This window comes from Oreochromis niloticus, linkage group LG15, assembly GCF_001858045.2.
Source record: "Oreochromis niloticus isolate F11D_XX linkage group LG15, O_niloticus_UMD_NMBU, whole genome shotgun sequence".
Lineage (NCBI taxonomy): Eukaryota > Metazoa > Chordata > Actinopteri > Cichliformes > Cichlidae > Oreochromis > Oreochromis niloticus.
The window spans coordinates 4577487-4594049 of NC_031980.2; the positions used below are offsets into that span (position 1 = coordinate 4577487).

A 16563-nucleotide genomic window follows, 5' to 3' on the forward strand; every position below is an offset into this window, starting at 1 on the left:
AAGAAGTCAGGCATGTAAATCTTCACCAGAACCCTACTGATAATGTAGCAGGTGATCACTGGTCAATTGAAATGAATATTGAAATGAATTTACAATATTCAGATAGAAAAACATGCATGGGTATGTGACATACCGAAATATATTTATAGGTTTTATATACAGATAATCTACAGAAATCAATTTAATTGATAATAGTAATTATAACCAAAAGTAACACCAAACTTTATTTATACTTTTGAATAATACTTCAAATGTGAGTATCTTTGTCTCTTATGTTTTTATTGACTTTTCCTTTGTTTTCTGTAATGGTTTTATCATCATTATAAAAGCTCCCATTTTTCATAACAGTCTCATAGTTATGATAATTGAAGCAAAAGTTAACTAATACACAGAAACATGAAGTCACAGCCTGTTGTCCACTCTATTTCTTTGCTTAATACATTAAGTAACAATAAGCCAATAATGTGATGTCATAGAATATGTAGATAAATTATTTTTGCAATACAAATACTTTTTGATTTCCTATGTAAGTATATAGTTTGGCTACAACAGCATTGATCCACCAGAGATGCACCTCGCCATGGCAGCAAGTCTGACGGGCAAGAAGCCAAATTGTTTTCCATGTATTAACATTCACATACTGCATTCTCCATTTATGCTTGATCACAGTCAAACTGTTTCATGATTTTCATTTCAATGATTTCAACAGCAGCGAGCACAGGGGACAAAAAATGGCATTAAGAATGAACTTAAGACATTAGATAACTGAATGTTAAAAATAAAACATTCTGCAGACTCAAGGTTGTCCTTTATGTATGAAGCCAGAAAGCTGCTTTGACAGATCAGCAAATGGAAGCATCTGCTAGAGAAAGAATCAATCCAGCAAATGCAAAATAGACAAAAAGCCAGCTTACACTGAGGGAGACCCCGACACAATTGCCTAACTAGCTTTTCATCTGCTCCTCTTTCTTTCTCTGTTGGTCTAATTACCACGTCCGGCTTATTGTCCTCCTGATGACTGTAATTAATCAAGTTCTGCTGCCTAATCTCTGAATCTCATCATCCTTACAGTACACCAGGGCCGGCCACACCGGATGGTATCCTGATGTAAGCTGTTTTGGGGAGTGCAATTGTGTGCGTGTCTGCAACTTTGCATGCAGCAGTAAATTGCATGGTCCCACCCTGCTGTTTCTTTTCTTTTCTTTCTTTTTTTTTTTGTTGGCAGTGTTTATCCTTTGCATACAGGTCAGTAATTGTTACTCATCTTCTCCTCCTCCTTAGAGCAGTAGGTGGATGTTTGCAGACAGGAGTCGAGCTATTTATCTTCCAAGAAGGTTTATTTAGCATCAAAGTGTTCTCCCTAACTGAGGCCTCCTTGGCTCCTGTCTACACACAGAGAGAGAGAGAGACTCCTACTGTCACAGCCTTGTCCTCTCTTGAGCTTCAGATGGCTTACCAGGTCCTTAATCTGTCCTATGAGTGACATCATCCTCTGCCAGCATGCTCCACTTATTTCTTACAGGACAGCAGGCAAGAGGGAGGGAGGGAAAGCATTAGGTGGTGTCCACTGGTTTGTTAGGAAAGGTGAATTAGCTCAGCAGCAAAGCTTTGGAGAGTAAGTAAGAGTAAGGTGGGATCCTGCTTGCACACTTTGTCTGGGCAATGGCAGAGGGCACAGCGGAGGGAGACACTCACATGGAGGAGCTGCTGGATCACGGTCTAGGCATGGAGGAGACAGCCCACGGCCTCCTGAGGAGGCCCTCATTGAAGGAGAGCTACCACAGCGACTCCCTGCTGGCACCAGACACTGACTTCATGACAGGTATACAGCCACAGCAGCTTGCTCTCTCACGTACATCACTTCCATGCAGTTAGTTTTCGTCTGACGTCTGCTTGCACACAGATGCATGGAGGAGGACGCTGAGCCGAAAGTAAATGAGCTGGAGCCTTTAAACATGTCATGTGATTGGGGTTTCTTGTCACAGCCGTCATGATCATAAAAAATTATCATAAAGATTTTTATGTGAGAGCTACAGAGAATTAAAAGAATGAAAATAGAAACAATACTATCTATCTATAATGTTCTATAACTAAGAGCGTGGAGGTGATGATAGTTTGTAACCCTGGATGTATAAAAGTATGTGAAAGAACAATTACAGAGCTATTTTCACCTTTATTGCTGTGCATTCCTTATATACAGTGGGAGGGATGTGTGTTGGATGCAACATGTAATGCAAAACACACTGTTCTCACGACACAGGCCACTTTATTAGTTACAGTTGTGAAATCTCCTCTGAGACAAGTTTGACTTTTTAACATTTTACTCCTTAAAAACTCAAAGCTAAACCAACATTAAAGATAAAAGAACAGTTAGCTTTTTGATGTTAGAAAAAACTGACCAAAAAAGCAGAGCTCATGCACAACTGCTGCTTTGCATTGCACAGAATTTTGCAGGTGGCCCTAAGGTAAAGGGTCTGCGTGGCGTATGAATAAATCTTGCAATGAAGAAAAAGAGAACCCATGCATGTATCATTTCCAATATGACAGATTTGTTCAAATCACTTTTTGATTTGTGTCCAGAAATCAAAAAGAAAACAAATCTGAGCTGGAAACTTTGTTTGAAGAAGAATGTGACTCAACAGGTGTGTCTGAGAGAACTTTTTAAGAACCTGATCTCTCTCTCTTTAGGCATAAATTATTGTTCTTACGATTGCTTTTAATGACACATTTTGTTTTTGTTCTGTTTCTTTCACCTTCTCATAAATACACTGGCTAAAAAAACAACCAAACAAATAAAAAAAGATCTTCCCAGGCTTTTAGATTGCTATCGCTGGACTCTATTGGTTGTCAAACAAGATAAAGCCAAACGCTAATCCTAAATATCTCTCTTACTTCTCACATGTGACATAGTCATAGTCAAGCTGTGGGCGTTGTGGGATGTGTCTTATCTGAGAAGATTTGGGGAAATGCCCTGTCCCTGCTGGGATATTAGCATCAGTGGACTAACATGTGAAGGACTGCGTGCGCACACGTGGCCTGTGTGTGTGTCAGGCTGCTGACTGCTGATACGAGCAGACAGATGCCGTTTCTCCATTCAAGAGGCGCCAGCTGCAAACCGAGATTAAAACGCTCCATTGGCTCTCCGTGCTGCAGTTATAGCTCAACGTATTTTCATTTTGCTTAAATGTATATGAGTGTGTGAAGTCTGGAAGCCTTCACTGCGATAACTTGGCAGTGTGTGCGTTTGAATGTGTTTGAGAAACAGCAGATATACTTAATGCACGGGGCTGCATGTGTGTTTACATTTGCGCGAGCAGCGCTGAGGGTGCCTGCCTGTTCTTTGTGGGGCCGAGTTAGTGCAGAGACTGAGCTCTGGGCTGCTAATTCCATTTTACAGCACTGGGATTATGTGCTGTTCTAATCTCAGTCCCATATGGGCTGCATGGAGGTAGCACGAGGATGATGTCATGGTCAGGACAGGAGGAGAAACAGAAGATCACATGCCTACACAAAAATCACAACTCTCCATGAGAGGCAGATTACTGCCTGAATAATTACACTGAAAATCGTCATCCTGGCCAGGTCACTGCTTAGACTCGATTCTCAAAGGAACTACGGCAACAAGTGAGAGTTAAAAAATAGTTTGAATGTGCATTTTATGCACTTCACAGACGCTAAATTCTGAAAACCTTGAAAGCATTCAAACAATAGTGTAAGATCCAAACCTGATTGGAGTTTAAACTGCATATTATATAATAGCGGTCAATGCAGTTGAGATTATTATTATTGTTGTTATTATTATTATTTCCATCTGATTCAGCTGTTTGGTATGAGTGTATTCATTTAAAGCAATTCATTATCAGGGATTTTAACATTTAGTCCTTTTACTGAATCTGGAAAATTGTAAAATATTCAAAGTAAAATCCCCCATCAGTATTAAATAGTGTAATATTACTGCTGTGTTTAAGACTGGGCTCATTTTAAAACTTTATGTTCAGCATCATATTCTATAAATCGCTGTCCTGTGAGTGCCACATATCTATGAACAAAAAAAAAATCAATTGTTCATGAGCTCAGAAAAACGGGCCTACATCCTGATTTTTAAGAAAGTATTTAAAAATAAAATAATGAAGAAAAATGATCTGAATTAAAAGGCTTGAGCAGTGTGTTGGTTAATGGTTAACTGTCAATACCCACAGGGAGGGATTCAAATGAAAAATCAAGGAGTGTTGGCAAAACAGCTGATTAAACATGGTAGACTGAGATATTCTCATAAATGCTAATCTGAAAGTGCTGTGAGCCTGCACCTGCTTAACTTGGCTGTTTTATTCGATCGGACATGGTCACAGCTGCTGTCCTCTCTCCATCATCGTCAGCGCTTTTCTTACGAGTGCATTGAATGAGTTATTAACAGCTTTTTCAAACTCAGTCTTCTCTACATCACACATGTTGACCATTGGTGGTTAGCAAGAGCGAACTCATCTGGTACGATGCTAAATCACTGAAGCTCATTTACCTGCTAATTGTGGTTGTTTCTATATGAAGCTTTATGACAGCTCGGTCCCGAGACTAAAGGAGAGAGATCATTATGCTTTAAATTATGTTTATTTTTATATTTCAAGCAATGTTGCCTTGCTTGTCTTGAACGCCACTGCTCGTGACTGACAAGTCACAATGATATCAGTGTCCTCGGGTTCCTGTTTACTTTTGGCTCCTCACACATGGTTTTGAAAGATCAAGATGATCGCGATGGTCAAAAAGTCCAACTGGAGTCATCAAGAAAAAAGTAGGAGACATCACAGTGGTTATTATCCATATTTTATATACAAATGGCAGCTTTTACATTCATGAGTACAACATTTAGCCCTAAGCTATTTGTTTATGTGTTAGTTACCTTTTTATCCACCAGTTCTTATCGCTAACTTTTTAAAACCTTGTAGCATTACTTTAGTTTTTCTGCCTTTTATCCATTCGTTTGAGGTATTCTTAACTACTGTTTGTTATACTCTTGCCCCCTTTTAAGCTGTTCTTTAGTAATTTTATACTTTTAACCCCCCCCCCCCCGCCTTTTTTTTTTTTTTTTTTTTTTTTTTTTAGCTATTCTTAGCTACTTTTTAGCTATTTTATACTTTTAGTCTTTTTAAGCTTTTCTTAGCTCACCTTTAGCTATCTTATACTCTAGTTCAGGTAAAATTCCAGATATTTATGCATTTTTTGCACTTTTAGTTACTTAACCATGTTTTTGTTGCTTTTCTATTTCTATTACTATTTCTATTTATATCTGTACCTATTACTCTTAGCTATTACCATTATTAGTATATTCAGTTTAATTAATTAAGCCCGAGAGCCTGTTTAGCTAAATGGATCTAGCAAGCAACCCATATGCTGTAAGTTTAAAGCAGAGGCTGTGGTTTGCTGTGTGTCTTTTCCCCTTAGCTGAGCTATCTCTCAGCTTCTTCTCTCCACTCTTTTATCACAATAAAGGTACAAAGTGCAAAAATTGTTATAAAAAAAAATCAATTGAGGCTAACAAGTTTTCATGCAACAGTGGTATTATGGTTTGGACAGCTAACTCATTATGCTGATGTACTTTTTAATCAAACCAAAATGCTTACTTAATCAAATTAGTTGAGCTTCTTTACGATTTATCCTCACAGCCCCTGGCAAACTGGATAAGTACCCCTTCGGGAAAAGCACCCCTGGTAGGGAATCAGAGTTTTTGTTGACTTAAGGAAGCAGATTACGCAACTGATCCCTGCTCCTTCTTGTATATTCTGGCTGAGCTCGACTGGGAAATGATGCTGTTCAGCTGACTCCTGTTTCACTGGGGGTTTTTTTTTTCTTAAATCCTGTGCAACCACAAGTACGCATTAGTTTTTATTTGTCTCTGCCTCATCCTCCCCGTTACTCAGAGTGACATGCACTGTAAACTGTAACTCTGTGGATGTGCAAGATGTTTACAGCTTCACGGCACAAGAACAAGCAGCGTCTCAGGTTTATCTCTGCTGCTTCCTCTCTGTGTCTAGAGCGCTGTTAGTGACAGGGGGCTTATGTGTGGGGGCGGGGTCAAAGAGGCTCAGGCTGTGGGATTAACATTGTAGTCTGCACACACACACACATGCATATACACACAGAGACACACACATGCAAGTACACTTACACGTACACACAATTTAGGCTGGATTGGACGACTGCAGAGTTTTTAAGCATTATCAGCCCCGCCCCCACCTTCATACACTCTCATCCTGAGCAAAGGGCTTTAAGCTCTGTCATACACAACTGCACATCACAGATTGTACCCTGCGACCACCAAGGAAACGTGAGAGGATCTAAACACCAAGACCCTCATCTCCTGCTGCAGATGCTGTAATACCATTTGGATGCTCTGAAAAAACAAAAGGCGGCTAAAATACCAGAAAGGCTGATCTTGTGTGTGTGTGTGTGTGTGTGTGTCTGTGTGCGACATAAGTGGAGCAAAAGAGATGAAATCTTAGTGGACGTCAACGCCAACAGATCAAAATTAGATGGAGGGAGAGCAGGCCCGTCTGATGGGAGCAAGAGGAGGGACAAGGACTGAAAAAGTATGCTCGCGAGAGGAGAGGAAGAGGAGGAAGAAGTCTGTAGGGGTGGAGGAAGGCCCTGCTGGCCTGCAGAAGCACCGTGACTGCTCTTCAGCTTCCAGCATCTCCCATGGTAGCCACCTTTGACCCATTGTGACTGTGTTGGATTACAGATTGCCTGCAGTTAAAGATGAAGCAGAAATCACTTGAAGAGAAATGATGGTGGCAGAGGTGTTTTGGATGTGTGCTTTGACGCCATTGTTTACACGCTGCTGCATGGTGTCTGCGGGGATGATCTGTGTCCAGCTGTGTGATGACCTCATTAGATTTCTACAGTGCAGCCATGAAAAAGGGGGACGCTAAAGAGCTCGCCCCTCTCTCTGATTACACCTTCTATAGATCTTGATGTCAAGTCAGCTGCTTGCATCTATTTCAGGCTGGCAGTTGTTTAAAGGATGACCTGGACTTTTGTGCATTTTTTTCTAATGATAATGCAAAACATGTCATGCTATCTGTCTTCATATCTGCAGACGACCGCAGCTCGGCCAGCGGCCTGGATGTGGCCGATCGGCTGACATATCTCGAGCAGAGGATGCAGATGCAAGAAGATGAAGTCCAGCTGCTGAAGATGGCTCTGGCTGACGTCCTGAAGAGACTCAACATTTCTGAGGAGCACCAAGCAGCTGCTGCTGCCGCTGCGGCTGGCAGGAGAGCACCGGGGGCCAAAGGTGAGCAAAGATCTACTGTCATATCCATAAGCCAGTGGAAGGATTTCAGGTGTGTCGATACATGAAGTGCTTTAATCCCTCAGCCTGCTGCTGTCTTCTGCTGTACACCAGAAGACATCGACTTTTTTATAGATTGTACATGATGTGCTTGATTCAGCCATTCTTCCTCAGGTGCATTTGCTAGAATGGGACTATATTATTAAAAATGCACATAATGCAGAAAAAAAAGATGTTTTAGAGATAGGGGTTTTGTTTTGTTGTTTAGTTCTATATGTAGTCAAAGAGAAATTGAATATCACAGTTTATCAAATCCAAGCACATGTGATCAAATTTTAGAGATAAATCTCACAAAGCACAGTAAAGTATCATGTTTGAGAAACTGAATCAAATCATTTGTTTTGCTTAATCCCAGAGTCGTGCAAACCCAGTTAAGTGCTCAGTGTTTAACGACAGAAATGCTAATAAAAATTCAGTCATGGCTTTTTCTCAAAAGGGACTTTGTTTGTGCAGGCAACAAAAAGAGCATTCACAACAAACACAGTTCACAGAATGTGCGTGTGTGTGTTTGCTTCCACAGCCAGGCCAGTGTCTCTGGCTCTGCCCTCCAGAGCCCCCATGGTGACCCCCAGCACAGCTTCTCTGAAGAAGAGCACCACGCTGCCCTCCAGCACCACAGCCAGGAACTACAGCCCAACACCACCCCGAAGGTACCCTGTCCTCTGGGAGGGAGCTGGAGATTATTTTCACTTTTTGAATATGCAGGAGATCACGTTGTGTATTTTCCAAGCCGACTTAAATGTCTGCCGTTAAACGAGGCATTAAATTTGCTGATTGATTTCTTTACCGCTCACTGTGGAGTGATCTCACACGGCAGGCCTTCTCACCCCACCTCACCCACTCGGAGCGAAGAGAAGTCCAACATATACAAGCGTGTGCTAATCAAGCAGCTTCAGTCTTCATTAGCGAGCTTCGCTTCTCATTATTTAACATGCAAAGGCAATCAGAAAGACAGCCTCCGGTATCTAAGAAACTGCACACGGATGCTCCGTAATGATCCCCAACACCAGCCTCTTCTTTTTCAAAGCAATAAAGCGCCGCTCCATTTTCTGCACATCTCTTCCTCTCAATTACATTTCAAATGATACTACTATTAGATAGCATTAGTTAGAGAGCATGATAGGCTATCTCTGTGGCACCTTAATGTGCTGGTGCTACATCTGGGCTACTCTGATATAATTGCACAGAGAGTGGTAAATCTCCATTCACTTAAAGCCGGCCGCTCAGTATGAGGAAAAAGCAAGACGGAGAATCACCCACATCATCGCGCTCATCTTTATTAAAGCTGGTTCATTTCTCTCCACTCTTATTTCACCTTTCTAATTAATCTCTCCTTACCTTTTGGCTCTTTCCTCTTTCTCTTCTGTGCTGTCCATTTCTTCTTCTTCTTTTTTTTCTGACCCCACTCGCTTTTTTCGTCTTTCCAGTGGTGTGAGGAGCCCACCTGGTAGCGTGAAAGACAGTCCGTGTAAGACCACTAGAACACGACCCGCCTCTGCAGCCTCGAGCAGCAAGAAAGTTCAGGACAGGTGAGAAGCTGTTATTGAATTTCTAAATTTACACACACACAACAAACTTAGGCGTCTGTCAAATTTACAGCACAGTTGTGTAACAGTGTTTCAGATTTCTTTGCCCACGTACACACTTCTCACAAACCAGATCATGTGTGGATCTCTGCTGATTTCGAGGTGACTTACGGCCGCATTTGTTTCTAAATTTAAATCAAAGTTATCTCCGCCCCAGACATCCTGTTTCAAGAGCAAACGCGGGGCACGAGCACAGGAAACCTTTAATTACTCAACCTGAAACTGATGTGTCAAGATGGCAGCCTTTTATAGTCGGATGAAATCTCCCTTCAGATCTGCTAACTCTCTCTTTCTGTCCCTGCATCTCTTTGTTTCTCTCTCCCACTCGTGTCCTCTGGCATCTCTGTATCATTTTTCTCTCTCTCCTTCAACATAACAGCGGCAAACCCAGAGAGGCTGCAGTGAATGTAGGTAAGTTGACTGGTTCCTGCTGGCAGCATTCAGAACAGGGCTGTGAAAGAAACCCGGCGTTGTTAAACTGACTCTGAATTGCACTTGTGTTGCTTTGCTGCAGGGACCAGGCGTGTGACACACTGCAAAGGTAGGCTTCGTCCCTGTCTGACACCCCCAGTAACGCAAAACGGCCACTGTTTACATTTATAATGAAGCGAATCGTGTTTGAGCTCCTGTTTTATCTTCATCTTTTCATATTTCCACATCTCACCATGACTTGTGTGCCTTCCCTCACCCCTTCCACCTTTTTTTGTCTTTCTTTCATCCCATCCACACCCGCAATCCGCCCTTCACGCTCTCTTCATCGCTCTTCTTTCCTGTCACTCCTCCACTCTTGCCTCCTTCTCTCTCCGTCCTCACCTCACTTCACCGCTTCACTTAGTGACTATGCAGATCTATCTGAGCCCCCTCACAAGAAAGACTGGGTCTTCTGAAGCAGCCAAGTCCGCTTCTGCGGTGCCCGCCCACAGCGTGCCCGCGCCCGCTCCTAATCGCCCTCAGGCGAAGGGGAACGGCAAGCCAGAGGCGAGGAAAGCAACCCCATCCTTCACCTTAAACCTCCAGAAGACCTCAAGCGGCCAGAGCGCAACGCATGACACGTCCAGCTACAAGAGCCCCATCAAATCACCCAGCCAGTACTTTCAGATTTGTTACTGACACGCAGGTGGACCACAGAGGACGACAGCTGCAGTCTTCTTCTTCACTTTTAATGCACAAATAGGGAAAAGTGTGGACAATTTATTTTTTCCATCCCTGCTGCTGAGTGTACTAAAACCCTAAAACAAATATGTGAAAGCCTCAATGAACCACTTGAAACTACAAATACAGGTTTTGTTGCAATTCAGCAATTGGGACTTATTTCTGAGGATAGAGTGAAAGCTTTGATGCATTTGTAGCCACACCGCACAGCATAGCAATAGCTCCATTTGTCGCACGCTGGTACCTGCACAGCGCTTCACCAAAGGCCTGTGTCCACCGCTAATGTTTGTCTCTGTCACGCTGCGTGAGAAGTTGCCGAGTGCGTGGGCACCGAGTGTGCGATGTAAGAGGGGGGCTGGTTTTTTGTTGTTGTTGTTGTAACTCGATGTGTGCCAGCAAGTCTGTTTGCTGTGATGTTTTCGGTTTCGTAGCTGATGTCCCACCTTAGATCCCACCTTAGATTATTTACAGTGTGTACCCAGAAAGTCTCATTTTAAATCAGGAGAAACAATAAAAACAAACACTGTGAAAACACTTGTTGTGGTTCAGTTTAATGTGTGTGAGTGTGTGCATGTGGTGGTGGCTGGTACCATAATAAAAGAAAGAGGTGGTCTACAGCTATGCTCCAGCTATCAGCTGCTCACATAGCAACAAATATGGGGCCACTTTAATATGATGACAGCAACAGGCTTTTATGAGGTAGCTAAAAAGAACTAATGGTTGCTGAACACTTTGATGAGCAGGAAATTGCTGAAAATCACGTACTGTGACCTTTTTTTTTTAGCATTCAAGTGCACGTTTAAGAGAATTACAAGAGCAACAGTTTCCGGTTCTACAGTTTGCACAGCCTGCTCTGAACGCTCCAGTATTAGCTTTCACAGATTTGATTGCTCCACACACATGAACTGTGAAAGATCTTGGAATTTTCCTTTCTCAGAAGAAAGCTGAGGATGAGGAGCCTCATGGAGGAAGCACACCAGACAACCAAACACTAGCTGGACTGTTAACTCCAGCTATTATTAACACTGGCCCGAAGCTGTGTAACTGGACAGTACATGGACTTTGTGATAGAGAGCTGGTAGGTTACAGGCTCTTTAACTCACGCACTTCCCTTTGGCAAAGCCTTGAAAAGTCTAGGTCTGCAGTGAATGTGTGTGATTCGTCTGCAATGTTCCCATGACTTTGTCACATTGAACTTTTAGAGTAAGTGACAAACCAAAATGTTTCAGTCTAACCTCGACATCAGTTAAACTAAAGCTTTCTGCTGAAATGCTGCCCCCCCGTGGTGTTATTTTCACTTCATGTTTGCAGAGCAAGATCAGAGGTCATGCGCTTTGGATGGCCCGGGTGCCAAAATGAAATAAATGCGCCATTAAAAAAAAAAAAAAATTAATGTGTCATTAATCAGTTAAAATTGGAAATAAATAAATCAATAAATGTTTTGTATATTTAAATAAGTTTTAATTTGAAGTAACTTATATATTAAATCAGCTACTTCCAGTTTTAATGAATAAACGACACATTTAATTAATTATTTAATGATGTATTTAGTTAATTCATTTTGGCATTTGAGGCCTTCGATACAAAGAGTGAGCACATTTTTCTTCTAGTATTTAGAAATTAAATGCGTTAGACTTGAAATGGAAGCAAAAGGTGATTTTTGGCAATAAATATTTTGCATTTTGCCAGATTATGTTTATCGATGAACTGAAGATTTATAAACGACTGTGATATGACAGCCTCCCTCCATGGCACTCACTTTCAAATGATAACTAGACTGATGGTTAAATCAAAAGCAAAATCTACATGTCTGTATTAGAAGGATTAGATTGCAGCTAGCTGTGGTAGTTGCTATCCTGTGGCTACTCACCATTTATTTTTTTATTTAGTTCTTTTACTTTTTAATGTTCTTCTTTCATTTTGAATTTTTTTTGTAATTCCGTTTAGTTTCAATTAATTCCAGAGTTTCAAGAGTCAGCTGCTTTTTTTAGTTTAGTTTTTTGGTTTGAAAATGTTTAGTTTTAGTTTAGTTTTTACTCGTTTCTGTGTCCGCTTTAGTCTTTTTTTTTAATAATATTGAATGAAGGGCATATGTTAGAGGCACAATTTAGGAAAATCAGTACAGGTATTATAGGTGTTAAAACACTAAACTTTTTGAAATCAGCTAACTCACAGTGTTGTAGCGAGCCGAAGTCACAATAAACACATGCATCGAAACCTCATTGAGCAAGTTAATTAAAAATAAATAAATAAACAAGACGAAAACAAGCAAAGACAAAAACTGAAAAGGTTGAATGCTGGTGACCTTGAGCTCAAGGTCAGAGGTCAACTTCTCTAAAAATCACCTGGGAAATTAAAATGGATCTATTTACAGGAGAATGAGGGGCTGCAAGTATCTTTAAAAATATATATATATTTTTAAATTTCAGTCAACAAAAGTGTTTTTTTTTTTAATATCTTTTTTGTTTTGTTTTTGCTGGCTAAAAGAGAGAGTTAGCTGGCTTTTACCTAGATAATAACCTTGGTACTCACCCATCAGAACTTCATCTGTTGAGGCTTGTGCTTTGCAAAGTCACTGCCTAAATCCAAAGACATGGCAGTTCACTCATCCTTTTCTCTTTTGATCATAAAACACTTGCCTCTTGCATTAGCTGACATCACCAGGTTTGCACACATTATCCACAAATCACAGAGAGCAAGGAAAGGATGTACAAGTAATATATTTCCCAGCATACTACCTCCTTCATGTTCTGGGCCTCAAATGTTTAAAATTACAGTGCTGAGTCTCACATATTCTAACATCATAAGTTGCAACACATTTAGAATGCGTGTAGCATCTGACACACATAGTTTCAGTGTTTCAACAGAAAAATCTGCATCCAAAAAAGATTTAACACAGAAAAAGCAGTGCAGGACATTTGTGACCTAAGTGCATCCTCCACGTGCTCTTTGGGAGTTAATAGGACCTCTGCTGTTGAAAAGGAGAACTACTAAAGGCTTGATTGGGATTTTAAAATGATGGAAGCATTTGACAGGTTTTATTTTGATTCTTTAAAATGTTTTAGCTCAATTTATACTGCTTACAGCACTAATTCCCCCCCTGTTTTTTTTCAGTGTGGGGGTATTTGTTATTGACAAGATTGTAAAAATATAGAATGGCTGTAATTTTCATAGGGCGTCCCAGTCATAACAAACACACGTGACCCCAAAGGCTCCTCGTTTTTTCTGTGCTGACAAGTTTTACAATAAAATATTTTTTCGGCTTTTTCCTCATTTTTATTAACTTTTAAGTTCCCCAAAAAAGTTTCAGATTGTTTAATTTTTCTAGGACGTCGTTTTTATTTTTATTTCATTTCAGGGCACTTTTTAAAAAGAATTCCCTTCTTTAAAAAAATTTCTCAGAGGGCCACATAAGAAACTGGGACTGTTGTGGAGGGTCGGACCGATCAAAGCTATTCGCTCCCTCCTATAGAGACCTCCAAAGTTAATTAAGGTTACCAAGAGAATGTGAAGAAAAAGGCTGCAGTGACTTTATGTCAAGCAGTTGTCCAAAATATTGCATGCGTTGTGTTGAAGAGATCAAGATTCAGTTGAAGTTAAAACAGCTGTATTTTTCATGTAATGCCAATTTGTACCACAAGATGGTGTAAGGAGTCAATGTGACCTTTATTAAATCATTGAAAAAAAACTAAATAACAAAAATGGCAAGTATCCAAAGCCTCTTCAGGAAGTTGGCAGGACTTAAAATAAAGTAAAAAAAACAAAACAAACAAACAAACAAACAAACAACACCCCAGAACCCCCCCCTCCGCACAGTCACTGGTTTTAGCACATCTTCAGTGAAACAGCGCCCCCAGGTGGTGATAGTTTTAGTTACAGTTTGATAAAGTACATTTAACTGTTATTTCTGGACACCTAGATTTTACTCTAGTTTTAATTGATAATAATAACTTTGTCACGAAAACCCACATATATGATAAAATGTGAATTTTATTCATTATAGAAATTGGCAGTGGTTTTGTCTCATACTAGCTTTCATGACACCCATTAGATTTATGAGCAAAGTATCCAGAAAAACAAAACAAAAAAAAAACCCAGATCAGACTTTTATTGACTTTCATGTACAATCAACAGCATACCAATGTGAACATAAATCGCACCATACAACCCAAAGATCCCATTTTCCTGACAAGCAGAGCCACAGTTCTGGAGCTTTGATCGAGTCTGTGTGTCCTCCATGTGAGGAGACAGATGTTACAGATGTTACAGTGCCATTTTTCTACATGCAGTGATGATATGCTGTCTCAGCCATCAGTTGGTCCCATCAGCCAAAGATAAGGATGGGATATGAAAGAAAATACAAATTTGAAATAAGATGCACACACACACACACACACACACACACACACACACACACACACAGTCATCAACATCATACAGTAATATAATACTACCCTTTTTCTCCAGGGTCTTAAAGGCTTAAAGTATTTGTGGTAATCGTGGGTTTCTCTCCAATCACTGTAAAAACTATTTCCAGGTCTACTGCGTAATAAAGCGACTCTGATAATATATTTTTCTCTAAAAGGATTGCGCATAATTCATGTGGCCCAACTTCATGTGCTCAGAAAAAACACAGGGAGTTTAGTTTACCTACCTGCCCTCATCAGCTGCACAGTTGCAACCTCGCCGGGATGAGGGCGCTGCCGTGCAGCAAAACCAGCCACACTTAAATATTCCAGCAGCCCTCTCTCTCTCTCTCTCTCTCTCTCTCTCCCTCTGTACCCCCTCCTCTTTGCCTCTCCATCCATCCAGCCTCCCAGTGGTTGGAGGCAGGAAAAGATGGCACCTCAAAAGCTGCTGTCAGCCACTCCGCCCGGCTTCTCGTCCTTAGGAAAGCGGCGTGCTGCCCTCTGAAGTGGCCCCGACCGACCAGCAGCCGCCTGAAACACACCGGAGGAAGATCTTTTTTTAAATTATTATTATTTTCTATTAATATTATTTTTTTTAAGACAGACCCGAAAACTGTGGGCATCCGTGTAGCATTTTTCCACACCCTCTCGCCTTTTCCACCCTCAGCATCTGCACGTCCAGCTGGCTGCAGGCTTCGCAGTTGTTTTCTTCTTCTTCTTCCTATCAAAACCCCACAGATCTGCTGCTATTGCTGGACCTGGATCGTTTCTATTAGAGCCGAACTTGAGGACGAAGGACTGAGCTCACAGGGAGCATCACTGATTTCATTCAGAAGGACGATGAGGTAAGGAGAAGCATGCGTTGGTCTTTCCCTGCACAAAAAAGCGCAGACTTCTGCACTGGTTGTGGTGGTGGGTTTTCTTTTTTTAGGGACATTAAGGGGATGTGGGGCTGATTCACACGGAATCTGGCCAGTTTATGGGATGCAATTTAGAGGCCACAGTAGGTGTATCACAGCCCGGGATTCACGGCAGCACGCGCTTTTATTGACCGGTGGGTCACCTGTTGGCCGACAGAATATGAACCTTTAAGAGAAGCACACTGAGGTCTGCCTGTGATTTAAAATAACAGGAATCTTTTTAAAAAAAAATAGCCGACTCCAGGTCGCTCGGTGATGTTTCACGTGGAGGTACTCTGCAGAGGCGGAAAAAAGGTCTTGTCATGGAAACCACACTACACGTGCAGCAGTGTGGCGTTACGGTGCACTTAATTAACAACACTTGCTGCGATTGCAGTTTTTAAACATCACCTGAAAAAAAAGGTGAAACCTGCGGAGCGTGCACGCTCGCACACACCTCTCCGCACGGGAACCAATCAGCTGTGAGCATTCGATACAGCGCTCCAGACGCAGCTCGGGGATGAGTGCGCTGGGTTGACTGGTCCAGTGTGAGTGCCTATCAGGTAAAACGTTACTGGCAGGCCCGGGTTTGTCGTCACAGCCTCCCTCCAATCAGCTGCGAGGCTGCCGCTTCACAGAAGTGGGTGAGGCAGCAGAAGCAGCAGCTTTTGGCACAGGTTCACCATGAACAGGAGGAAAAATCAGCTGACTCTAATTGCTGTTGGCTTAGAAAGTAGAGTGGGTGACGGAGTGTGCGTGCTATTGTGGTGTTACTCATGGTGTGTGACGGTCTGCCTCCCTGCTAGGGACACAAAAAATGTTTTAGTGGCTTGTTTTCTTTTTTTTTATCCTGTGTGCTTTGATAAATGCAAGGCGTCCAGAGGTTATACTGCATGAATATATATGGGCTATTTCGTTGTGAAGCGAAATATGAGCTCTGGGATGCCTCAACTTCCAGACCTACTCCCAAATTATACACTCATGTGTTCCTCGTAGTAAGTCCCAGGCTCTAATTCCAGCACAACAAGCGGCTTTTTCAGGGTATGTCTTGTGAGACAATAAGAGGAGGAAAAATAACTGATATGTAGAGGGATGCCAGCACTACTTGCATGGAACCTATTCCCTGCAAACCTCCCCATAGTATAAATCAATAAAGGGGCCCTGTTGTTGCT

The 16563-nt window shown here is 41.6% G+C and overlaps 2 protein-coding genes across 6 annotated transcripts in view; both read left to right on the plus strand.

The window, feature by feature from the left end:
• The first annotated feature begins 1431 nt into the window (after window positions 1-1431).
• Window positions 1432-10617, plus strand: LOC102080213 (echinoderm microtubule-associated protein-like 1). Of its 5 annotated transcripts, none has more exons than XM_019345467.2 (8): window positions 4263-4485; window positions 6470-6693; window positions 7091-7288; window positions 7866-7995; window positions 8773-8874; window positions 9311-9342; window positions 9446-9472; window positions 9767-10617. In XM_019345467.2, the coding sequence occupies exons 2-8, from the start codon at window positions 6525-6527 to the stop codon at window positions 10039-10041; spliced, it is 933 nt and encodes a 310-aa protein (XP_019201012.1). In that variant the 5' UTR covers window positions 4263-4485; window positions 6470-6524; the 3' UTR covers window positions 10042-10617. The 5 variants fall into 5 exon arrangements, with proteins under 5 accessions (XP_005449796.1, XP_019201012.1, XP_013124206.1 ...); XM_013268752.3 differs by lacking the exon at window positions 4263-4485 and adding an exon at window positions 4518-4786; XM_005449739.4 differs by lacking the exons at window positions 4263-4485; window positions 6470-6693 and adding an exon at window positions 1432-1822.
• A 4295-nt stretch (window positions 10618-14912) lies between these two features.
• The window catches only part of evlb (Enah/Vasp-like b), a 50888-nt gene continuing 49237 nt past the window's right edge, over window positions 14913-16563 (plus strand). Inside the window, exon 1 of the mRNA XM_005449737.4 lies at window positions 14913-15337. Coding sequence (XP_005449794.1) covers window positions 15333-15337 — 5 coding nt within the window. The 5' untranslated portion in view covers window positions 14913-15332. The remainder of the gene's footprint in view (window positions 15338-16563) is intronic.